Source organism: Sinocyclocheilus rhinocerous, unplaced genomic scaffold (genome assembly GCF_001515625.1).
Source record: "Sinocyclocheilus rhinocerous isolate Xijiao unplaced genomic scaffold, SAMN03320098_v1.1 scaffold538, whole genome shotgun sequence".
NCBI classification, from domain to species: domain Eukaryota; kingdom Metazoa; phylum Chordata; class Actinopteri; order Cypriniformes; family Cyprinidae; genus Sinocyclocheilus; species Sinocyclocheilus rhinocerous.
Window position 1 is genome coordinate 962,212 of NW_015650838.1, and position 12,699 is coordinate 974,910.

The 12,699-nt window shown below is 37.1% G+C and overlaps 1 protein-coding gene across 1 annotated transcript in view; it reads left to right on the forward strand.

The window, feature by feature from the left end:
• LOC107712626 (CUB and sushi domain-containing protein 2-like) overlaps positions 1–11,106 on the forward strand; it is a 290,171-nt gene extending 279,065 nt beyond the window's left edge. The window contains exons 47-49 of the mRNA XM_016517947.1: positions 6,125–6,271; positions 10,658–10,846; positions 11,072–11,106. Of these exons, the coding sequence (XP_016373433.1) occupies positions 6,125–6,271; positions 10,658–10,846; positions 11,072–11,106 (371 nt within the window). The remainder of the gene's footprint in view (positions 1–6,124; positions 6,272–10,657; positions 10,847–11,071) is intronic.
• Positions 11,107–12,699: the final 1,593 nt, after the last annotated feature.

Genomic DNA, 12,699 nt, shown 5'->3' on the forward strand with positions numbered 1-12,699 from the left:
TAATAGCCACACAAGGTACCCAGAGAGGATACACATGGTATTATTTTCACATCTTTCATATATTTAAAGAAATCTTTAAAGTTGATGCTGTGGATGAAATTGTGTAAAATGAACTATTGATTGCAATGTTTGAAGAGACTTTATTCTTATTGGACATTCAACCTGAGCTAGCAACAGTAACCAAGGGGGCGGAGCTTAACAAATGATCAATTATATGAAAACTGCATGTGGTGAACAGAACACAAGCCTATATTGACAATTTGTGCGTGACATTTATCCCTTTCTTTGACATCATGAAATGAATGCTGTATGTTGCCATTTTTCTGAATGTATATTCTTGTGGGGGCCATATTTGCAATTTATTGTCACGAAGGGTGACATTTTAAGTTGAAAATCCCTTTTTAGATGCCAGCCGCTCTTTTACAGTAGATAATCTTCAGCTGCCATTGTTAGAGGAGCAGTTTTGACATGCCTTCTCCTCTTCTGTCAGAATCTGCCACCAAAACTGTTGTTTACATTCAGCCTTTGACAGTCCATTTCAAAGTGGATTAGGGGATAAGGGCGACCTGAGCAAGTTAATTTCCGTTTGCCGCCATAGTGAAAGGCCTGGGGTGATGAGGATTTTGATGAGATTCTGTCTAGAGGGTCATGCTCTTCCCCATTCTGTTGGGGCAGAATGGAATTAAGACTGGGCAGTGTGACGGTAAAAATGCATCAGCTGGTAGCACAATATATCTGTGCTGCATATCAGCTATTTTGCAATGTTTTCAGTCTGCTTTTAACCCAAGTGTTAGATTTTGCACTAATGACACGCATACACTACCGTTCAAAACATTTCCAGCAAAAAATTATGTATTGATATATACAGTAATTGTTACTGAATTGTCATACTGCCCCACCTCTCCATCGAATATATAGTACATATAATATAGCCCTCAGCACAGATGCTAAGAGTTCCTTTTATGTTTTGCAGTATAAACTGATTTAAACACAAATATACTGACAATGTAAATATCAAGAATGTAGCAAGGGCCTATAACTGTTATGATATAGTAAACATGCTCGCAAAAGACTCGTCATATCTATCAGTTTGCTGCTTTACAGTATATCTTTGTTTGTTATAGGTTAACAGCCAGCTTTCAAAGCGCTGTATGCGGCAGCAAATAAAGATCCATAACACCCACGCTCACACTTTAATGTAATTTGTGAGCGTGAGCTCCAGGATGCACAGATGTAGGTTATTGGCGGTGTATTTTTTTACCTGAGTGCATTAGGCTTTATGCAGTGATGATAGGCTCAAACGGGTATCGATATGCATCCATGATAATGTTTGTCCTCCAATGAAACTGCATTCAGATTTTATATCACCTCAGAGCCCTGTAGCCAGTCCCAGAGCCTCTATATTTTACCATCGTAAAGGAATCGTGTCAAAGCCGCAAACGTATCGTTCCTGTGTGTCCGCTGAGCTCAAGCTCAATCTCGACTAGAAACCACAAGTGTGATTAACATCATATCAATTTTTAAAGCAACTTTTTATAATTTAATCATTGTCACCAGAGAAATTCACTGGACTGTGAACCTGAATGTAATTATAAGAATAACTTATCTCAGGTTTGACACGTAAAGCCGGACAGGGCGCACAGCATGCATTAAATTATTGTTTGATTAACGTCCATCCTAATCAGTGCACAGACCGTGGGCTTAAATGTTAGTCAATTAAGGTGCTAAACGACTGACTAAAAAGCCAATTAATGAGGCCGAATATAAAAACAGAACTGTTTACTGTGGGTCATGTTATTTACAGGGTTTTAGCGCGCTGCATCCGTCGATATTCTGATAAGCGGAGGTGAGCGGTGAGGTTAGACATTCTCAACAATTCTTCCATTGTGATAATCTCATTCAAATATCAACTCAATCATGAAGTATTCACACCAGCGGAGCTCTGAAACAGCAGCGTGTTTATTTAGCAAGACAAGTAATAGAAAATCCATATTTAATATCCGAAACTTAAGCATCATAATAACAGTCCCTTCCTGTCTGATTCCGGGTTCAGCTTCAGACATGCTTTACACGGCCTCTCATCCATGTCATCCGCGTCATGCAGAAGAAATGAGACAAAATAATAGAATAGTGTCAGAGATGAGGGTTTATCCTTTTATGTTATGATTATTATTTGGATGCTTACTTTGTATTCCGACAGCTACATAGAGAATAAGAGACAGGCTTCCAAGATTTGAGGGAAGCACCTAAGACGGGCCACTGCATAAAGCCTGATAAGTCAAGGTAAAATGTGGGGAAATGTCACAGCGGGCCTCTGAGGAATATCAGTGACTGAGAGATGAAACTGCAGACTGAGGGTTGAGAGCCAGATTGTACAGCTGTGTGAACAACAGTGATCAATCTTCTCAGTGTCATGACAGACTGGCCCAGGGTGCTTTGTGTTATCATCGACTGCATTCGGTGTTTTACCAAAGGCATGTACATGCATGCTTGCACAAAGACTGTATTGGGCCTTTGTTTGGTGATCAATAGGCCGCACACTTTCTGTTGCATTCACACTTTTCATCGCAGTTCAAGCGTCATATTGAATGAAGCTATAGATCTGTAATTGTGTTTTTTTTTTTTTGGTGTGAGTGGATTTATCACAGCTTTTCCTTAGGATCTTTTCCTCTGATTCCTGTGGTACTACTACTATTACCACTACTACTACTACTAACGATGATAGTAATATACACAACAGTTCAAAATATTACTGTACAAATACAATTAAAAAAATGTAAAAAAATTTTTTAATAAAAACAAACAAATTAATAATAAGTTGTTATGATTATTATGTTTATTATTATTGTTATTGTTGTTGTTGTTACTGTAATTTAAAATGCAATTTACTCCTATGATGGAAAAACTGAATTTTCAGCAGCCATTACATTTCTTATTATTATCAATGTTGAAAACCTATCATATTTCTTATGTAATTATTTCATATTTATTATTACTATTATTAGTATTATTACTAGTGCTGTAATTTTGCTATCCTGTCAGCCTTATACTGTAGCACGTGCTCTGTAATTGCACACACAAATGCGGCAGCACGTGCTGTGTGCAAAAGAAACTACGAGCATGCAATGTCATAATTGTGGCATCAGTTAAGTAATGAAGTTACCAAAAAGTCAATTAAAGCTGCTTTAAAACTGTGCATGCAAGTATTTGTTATATATGAGCTACATTTAAGAGCATGTCTCTGAAATGTTTTTCAAAACTGTCCTTGAGCAGCCCAGCACTGCCTCCCTCATCTAACACACCCGATTCAACTCATCAGCTCATTAGTACAGACTTTAAGACCTGAAGTGGGTCAGAAAAGGTAAAGAGTTGTGAGAAAATACAATGCATGTCAGATCTACGTTATGTTCAGCAGCCGGAGCTCTTAAAGCAGCCGAAATAACCTAATAACCCAGAAGCTGTGATGTCTGTTCATCAAAGAACAAAAGAAAAAAAAGAGGAAATCAATAACTTTTGTAGCTTTAGTATTTATCTATATTGAATTTAGAATTTAGTGTTTGATAACTTTATTCAATCTCTGTGTATTTCCTTCTTGCTGAAGGGCACAGGTAGCTAAATATGACATTTATCATAATGAGTTTATGAGAAGATTGTTTTAAGTTCACTTAAATTAGAAGTTATATTTAAAGTCTAATAAATGTTCAAATTGACAGCTCTCAATTATACTGTAATGTTGAAAAGCTATAGTCAATGGTTAAATATTAGAAAAAAAAGACATCAGACACCTAGATACATCAGTAGTATTGTTATCAGTGATTCTCGCCTTCAGTCATAAAAAAAGATGTCATTAAAAATATACTATCTTTATGTTGTTTCTACATTAATTTAAAGATTGAATGTGAAATTATTGCAATATAAAAGTATATTTAAAAATTTTAATGCTAGGTGGGATTAATCGTGATTAATTTCAGAAAAAAAATTACAATTAATTAATTATTTTTAATTGATTGACAGCCCTAATTATTACCTATTAAAATTATTATTATTGACAATAATAATAACATTTTATAATTTATAAGTACTTTAAATGAAAATTATTTATTTATTTATCGCTGTTGTAGTAATATAATTAAATAAGATTGAATCAAGGAACAAACATCATAGCGAAAATGACATGGTTTTTGTTCACAAAAAGCTGTTTTTCTCCTCCTTCCAGTACAATTATTGACATACACCTCCCAGGCAACCTTGCTGTGTTGAGCAAGATAGACAGTTGAAGAGAGGCCAAAAGGGATGACCTTTGCTTTTACACAGTAAAAACCTTTTGTAAAAGGCAAAGGAAATTGCTTTAGCCAACAGAGGACTATTCAGGGCCAGTCTGAGGTCAGTGGCTTTGCTGGGGTCAAAGTGATCCCATTTAGACTGAGATTAGGAAGTGGATTACAGGCCAGAAAGGTCATCTTACACACACGGAGGCTCATCACATTTTAGGCATCATTAAAGTGGCCCATAGCTGAGTCAGGCAGCGTTCCAAAAAGAAATAAATAAATAATAAAATATAATAAAATAAAAAATATATAAAGAATGAAGTGAACAGACTTTGAAACTTTGCTATGTGAACAAATATGAATAAAATAAAATGCGAATGAAAAAAAGATTACAGTACCTACCAATATCATTTAATAAGCAATATAAATTATGCGATTTTGTTACATACTTTGAAACATCCGTTAAACAGGTAAACATGAGATAATATTAAATTTATATGGCATATATAGTGAGTTTATACATGTTCAGAAGTTAAGGGTCAGTAATTTTTTTCTTTTTTTATGTTTTTGAAAGTAGTCTCTTTTGCTCACCAAGGCTGCATTTATTTAATCAAAACCACAGCAAAAACATGGTATTCACCAGCCAATACTCCAGACTTTAGTGTCACATGATCTTTCAGAAATCATTCTAAAATGCTGATTTGATGCCCAAGAGATAAATCGTATTGGTCCCCAAATTAAAGTGTGACCATGTCAGTGCTGAAAATTGTTGTGCTGCTTAATAGTTTTGTAGAAACCATGATATTTTTAGGATTCTTTGATGAACAGATTTGTAATAGCATTTATTTAAAATAAAAAAAACTGCATCCTTGTTGAATAAAATATATTTGTTTATTAAAAAAATTATTTGTTCTTATTATACCTCAAATAATTTCTATTAGATATAAGCATTGTTAAAAAGAGTGAAAAGCATGAAGAAAAAAAAACTTGCACACACTCAGAAAAAAAGGTAAATTTTTGTACCTTTTTTTTCTGAGAGTGCAGCATATGACAGCCAGGCCTCACAGAATCACATTGTGCTACACACTTTTTTTTAAGGCTGATAAAGCGCCTTTGCTTGTGTGTATTTGTGTGTCATCTGGGAGCAGTGTGAGCCACTCCTGAGGGGAGCTGGCATGCTCAATGCTGATTACGCTTTCAACTCCCATTGCGTTCCGAAGCAGACTTTGCTTTTCACAACATGCCAAAGCCAGCCAGATCACACCAGATCCATTTACCTCCCCGCAGCTTGGCCCAGACACTAACATGACGTCTGGAATGGCCTTTAAGACACACACACACACACACCTCTCTGGAGTGAATCAGAGTTCAGCTGATCTGAAAGTACCGCCAGTGAAGTTCATGAACAGAGCCCTGTCACTCAGCATTAACCATGAGAGGTGGAGAGGCTTGTTGTGACAGAAACACATCAGAAACACGCCAGTGGTATCACTGCTGGTGGTAAACAAGTCAATTTGAAGTTTGTAAGATATGTGGCTACTGACAGTGACAGGAAGAGATGCGAGGGGAATTTTTTTTTTTCTTCCGTGATCAGTTGTCCAAAGAAGTGTGAAGCTCAACGGCTTTGATGTACTATGTTTCTTGCACAAATTTGCATGTGCAATCTAAAAAATAATAATATATACAGTGTATATATATATATATATATATATATACTCCAACTTTTTGCCAGTTTCTTAAGAATCATTGCATTTTAAATTCAGAATGACAAACACATATGTGGTCTGAGATGTTATACTTTTGGACCAGAGATGCGTCTTATATATGGTAACTTTATGTTTTGCTTTATCCTGCAGGTCCTTCACGGCAGAGTCCACTGCTCATTTCTCTAAGTGGGAACTATTCATCTCCCTTCAGTATTACTAGCACTGCAAACAAGGTTTACCTGCACTGGTCTTTCGATCACACTTCCAGCCACAAGGGCTTTCGAATCCGCTACTCAGGTGAGCATTCAAACACATCTTCAAAACATACAGATTGTATTTGGATTTCCCCAAGCCACTGTTTCCTGCTGACTAAGAGTTCTCTCAAAACACACTGAAGGAATCAATTTATTAAATTAAACTAATGAATCAATGTGTTGTTTTATATTCAATTTACATTAAAATTAGAAATGTATTTTCAAATAGACAAAGAAAGATTTATTGAAAACTGTTTATTAATAAAAAATAATTACAATGTATGTGTAACAAAGTTCTTAGTCACGGGAAGAAGGAGGCGGGAACCGGCGAACACTTCAACAAAACTTTAATAATAAAATAAACACAAAATAGCGTGACAGCCCCTCGCGGACGACTGTCGCGCACAAACGAAACCAAAACACAAAATAAAATCCAGGCCTGGTCCTCTCTCGTCTTTCCTAATAAAAATAATTACAATGTATGTTTAAAGAATTAGTTAAGCAATGAAATTATACATCCGTAGCTCATCTTTAAATGCATTGTTTTAACTGCATTTTTAAAATAGCATTGGCTGTCAGTTTAATGTGTTAATTCAATTAATTAGTTATGGAAAAATAATTAGATTAACACAGTTAATGCACTGGCCCCGTCCCCAGACCTGTACAACATCTTACATTTCATACAGTTGACTGTTGACAAACATGATGCAGGGCAACAACTATGTAGTCCATAAATGCAGTTAAGTGCCTATTCAATTCAAGATATTGGGCCAAAAAATGCCGCTGTATGAGTTTTTGTCTCATATTTATGTCACATGATAAGCGATATCACATGAGCAGCGAGAGCAATATCACACGAGTGTTGTTTTTTCCAGAATAGTATGTGTGCAAATGTGATTTTTTTTTACAACAGTTCAGTAAATAAAAAGTTAATATTGTGTTATATTTTAAACACAACATTGTAAACATAATATTGTCTGTTTTACGCAAATATTACCTATTAAAGCCACAGCAGAACTGTTTTGCGTCTCCGAGCAACACAATATATATATTTAATTCATTCATTGTTTTGGGACATTTTTGCATTAATACATAAATACATATTTCCCACAAGCTATGAGGTTGCCATTTGAACTTAACTCTTTCCTCGCCAGCATTTTTGAAAAAAGTTGCCAGCCACCGCTGGGAAAGAGTTAAACAAGACTAGGTACTGTGAAATAATACTATTGCGTCTTCACTACCTGCATGCGAAAACAAACGTACAGTGTAACTAGTGTGATTTGAGTCATGAACAAATGACTCTTATGAGCCAATTCTTTTAATGAATCAGCCAAAAAGACCCATTACCCATAAGTTATTGGTTTGGCTTACAAATGATTATATCAAATGACTCCTCGACTGCCTGAATGTTTGACAACTTACAGTTAAAGATACGCATTCACAAAACGACCAATTCAAAAACAGAATTTACGCAGGAAACTCTGCCACAAGCTATCAAGACCTGATTGCGCCATTTCATGAGCAATAGTGTAATTCTAAATGAGTTATTACCCCATAAATATTTAAAAAGTTTCCGTATGCTCCTAATCATTAGCGTTTCAGAAGAATGACTAATCACCTCTTTGTCTGGCTCATCGGGGTCCTTTCTCTCGGCGTCAGCTTGTTTTGCTTTTTCCGCTTCCTCCTCGCATGATGGATTTTTGATATACAGTAGGGCTCTGTGACAGTCTGGGTTAGCAGCAGCAGCACACCTAGGTTTCCCTCCTCAATATGGTTTCCCTTCTGTAGCGATACCTTGGTGGGACAAAAACAGATGGTGGGACAGATTCAAAGCTGCGTAGCGTTTTCTTTCTCAATCCATCTTTTATCTCCACAGGCTGTTACTTCATCAACTGTAGCGGGTCCTTCCACTCCTCCTCCCTCTCTCTTTTGTTTCTCTCTTCATTTTTCTTTTTTATTTCCTGACCTTTTCTTCCCACCATCACCTGTGTGAGGTTTGCTAAATGACTGGCTTTGAGAAGTGTGAAGGCCTTTCTTTGGAAAAAGAAGAAACGGAGCAGCTTAAAGGTTGAAGATTGACAGCATTAACTTTGCAATTTAGAAACAAGGGCCAAGGGGCATGAGAGTTTGTTTGTATCGTGACTTTATTAAATGCAAAGCTGGGGCTCTTGGGTCATAGTCAGGTAGGAAACAGCACCGCGACTGGTTGACGCAGACTTCATAAAGTAGTTGAGCGGGAAGGCTAAATTTCTACTAAGCAATCTCTTACAGCTTGACCTCTGTGGCCAACAAACAATAGCAGTCTTTTTAGCCATTTAGAAGGCAGCACCTGCTCTGTCACATGAGAGGTTTGACGCACAAAACAAAACTTCTTTAAAACCGCACTCTAAGCCATTTATACCATTAGTGCACTCTTTTTTTTCTTTCAAAGTTTTACTACAGGTATATGATGTGTAAACTTTCAAATTTGTCCATTATCTGTAATCTCCAGTCAGGGCTAATGGACGAGAGGCTGGAAGCATGTTATGTCTCTGTGGTTTGATCATTAGAAAGATTTGCGCCTTGTGAAACTTGAGGGTTGCCCTTCCATTACTGTTATCTTTATTTATTTATTTATTTTTCTTTGTCCTACAATAGGTTAGCTTTTACTTCTTTTAACATTTTCTGTGAAGAGCTATATTTCCATGAAATGACTTGATGAGTGCAGTTTTCTCTCCTGTGTTGATGTTTGCTGGGAAGTTGACACCAGACTTTTTTTTTTTATGCTTTTAGTTTTTAGTTTATGTCATAGCCTTGAACCATATTTTGAGACATTGATATTTTTGATCCATTTTCTTAGAACAGAAAGAAATCAATTTTTTATCAAATAAGTGCAGGTAGTGTGATATTTGTCAACTTTTAGAAATACACCAACATATAAATGACCTTAAATCCACAACACGGTAACAGACTGAAAACCACAACTTAAAAAAAAAATAATAATAAAAAATTCTGTATTGCTAACTTGGGGCACAATTGTTTATCCATGTATATGTTTAAGGCGTGCATCTTTGACTATTGCATAGACTTGTGCCATCAGCACAGTGACTTTTTAATGTAGCTATAGTTAACAGCTTAAATGACCTTAAATCCACAACACGGTAACAGACTGAAAACCACAACTTAAAAAAAAATTTTTTTTTAAAAATTCTGTATTGCTAACTTGGGGCACAATTGTTTATCCATGTATATGTTTAAGGCGTGCATCTTTGACTATTGCATAGACTTGTGCCATCAGCACAGTGACTTTTTAATGTAGCTATAGTTAACAGCTGTTCAGCTTTGAAAAACATGTCTCAAGACCCCTGTGCTCTATTCCATTGTATTGCCTTTTATTGCCATCTAGCTGTTTTCAGTGCCAGAATGTGTCCTGTGTGAGTGCTCCCTCACTCTCCTAAAGGAAATTATCATGGCTAGACATTGTGTTGGACTGAAATTAGAATTGTTGTAATGGAATTTAAATGGAAGTTCGGTAAGAGCTTGTTCATCTAATCCAACACAAGGGCATATACATAAGCAGCTGCTTACACTGCAGAAAATAATTTTCTTAATCAGTATTTTTGCATTATCCTTTATATAGTGTATCTTGAATATATCTAGAATTCATTTCCTGTGCAGTTTGCCTTCTCAAGTTAACTTTTGTTCTTTTTTTAAGGATAACAAAAAAATACAGGTAAGAAAATGATTTTTTTTTTTGCAGACTGCCTCACTCCCATGACATTTCTTCCAGGAAACCTCCACTAATCTTACTCTAATTAACTTACATTAATTAAATAGTCCGGGAGGCAACTTCCTCAAGTCTCTGCATTATTGGCAGCTTGCCAAAGCTGTTTACCTGTATCGCTGAAGGAGTATATGAACATGTGAACTCATGAAACAGATAGGCTAGTAATGTGATCATAGCAATTAATAATGCGACAAATTGCATTCCTGCCCCATTTCCTCCTAATTCCTTCCACACCTCCTTTTATATTATGCTGGTATCATTACGGTCATTCTTTTTCTTGTTTGGTCAGCAAGGAGAACAGCCTGCCAAGATCTGATCTCAGACGCCTCATGTGCCACAGGAGACAATGTGGCCTGGATAGCATATGCCAAACAGCATAACGTTGTATAATGACACTCGTTGTATTCTGAATTACAGTCTAGACTAACAAATTGTACACAAAATGATAGATTTTTTTTTGTTACATATCCATCATTTATGACCTTCCACAAGTTCCTGCAATTCAATACTGTGCATCTTTTTAATCACTCCTCAGCTCCAGACTGCATTAATATCAGCAATTTCCAGTAAACAGGGTGATGAATAGAAAAACAATAAGCAGCAGGTTTCACAGACTGATGTGTCTTTGACTTCTGGCTGTGTTTACATTTGTATGTGCCACAGCGGCATACTGCAGTACCCCGGACCCTCCGGTGAACGGCTCGGTGCATAGCCAGACGGGCACGAAACTTGGCAGTACCTTGCGCTTCAGCTGTGACCGGGGTTTCAACCTGATTGGCCAGACCACCACCACTTGCACCCGCACCCTGCAGGGCATCTACCAATGGAACGCTCCAGTACCGCTTTGCCAAGGTGAGTCTGAAAATCTTGTCTGAAATACCTTGGAGAAAGTCTGGAGGCGATTATCTGCCTCTCCTTGCTGAACTCTCTCTGCGATAGACCGGCGCCGGCGTGGCTAATTCTGTATTCAATCAACGTTTAGGGCTTGGCTGCATCTGTCAAATTGCTCATCACAATAAACGGGTTAGCCAGGAGCCATAGCTGCAAGACTATTGCTAATGTGCTGTCCGAGGGGAGAGTCTCCTCAGAAAGAGGCAGTTATCATCCACTAAAGCAGAGGCCTCCACGGGGTCTACCGTTTTGCAGTCTCAGAAGTGCTGCGTTTTATCACCACTTCCTGGCTAACAAAGGCCTCACCTGTGAGAAAGGTGAATTTCTATTTGAAAGGAATGGTGTGAGATGCCTTAGGCCAAGAGCCTTTGAGCTCTATTGAACACACTGAACGTATTCGTAATTCGTATTTCGTATTCAAAGTTGGACGTAGTTGACTCATGATTGACTGAATGTTGAGTAGCATGGATATTACATCCATTATGTGTCAGTCATTTGAAAGAAGAGTCATTATAATGACTTTTGAGACTGTAGAGGATAGTATAGTGGTTACTGATCTGGGCTGGACATCAGAAGTTTGTAGGTTCAAACAAATGAGGGTAAAATCATGAACTCCGAAAATCATGAAATGATCACTATTGTGGCCTTGAGAAAGACACTTAACCACGGGTTGATCCAGAGGGAATGTCCCTGTAAGTGTAGTGCAAATCACACTGGATAGAAGTGATAGCTAAATGCCAAATTAAGATGAGAGGAGGAGAGGAGACAGATCTATGGTAGGGTTGTGACGGTGAGGAAATTTTCCCACCGGTTAATCGACATGTGACAACACAGATAATGCCGGTATAACCGTGGGGGCAGGGGCGTTTCCTCGCTTTCCTTCGCTTTTAAATAGCGTAAAAGCACCGTGTGCATTTTTTTCGAATTAGCGTCAATTTGGCGTCAATTGCTTGAATGCAACAACAAAATACCAAATGTGTATTATTCTGTTAACTATTTGAAATTGTTGAAAAGTCTTAGGCCACATTTGATCTTGAATTCAAAAATTAGTTTGAACATGGAAATTAATGGAATGATTTTGTTAAAATTAATTAGAAGAAAGAAATATTTAAAAAATATGTTGCACTACTTTTAGGTCTTAATCAAAAAACTAATTTTAACTTTGATCCTTTAGCTGTGACCTGCCCTGACATCGGCCACTCCGCAGTGGATCATGGGAGGTGGAGGCTTATTTACGGCATGCAGAATAAATATGAGGCCATGATGATGCTGACCTGTGACCCTGGATATTTCTACAAGGGTCAAAGGGTCATCCGCTGCCAAGCTAACGGCACCTGGGATTACCCTGAGCCTAGACCATCCTGTGAAAGTGAGTGCAATATAGACCATAGTGACATCAAGACATATGCTTAGAGACCACAGCATTTTCAAATTATGATTATTTATTTATTTATTTACTTATTTTGGAAACTCATGACCCTACAGAGGATAAGTGGTTTGGAGAATGGATGGATGGATGGATTTTTTTTTTTTAATTATAATGATTTTTCAAACTTTAATTGAAAACCCCTGATCTAGTATGTCATTATTTCATTTTAAGGAAAGTTTGAAAAAAAGCAATTTCAGGACCTTGAAATTCCAACGTATCTTGTATTCAGAATTCCATAAAAGTAAAAATTACAAATGCATTCTTCATCTGAATTTGCCTAGTAATTTCCTGTGGTGACCTTGGAACCCCTCCAAATGGGAATAAAATAGGAACATTAACGGTGTACGGAGCGACTGCCATTTTTTCCTGTAACACGGGTTATACT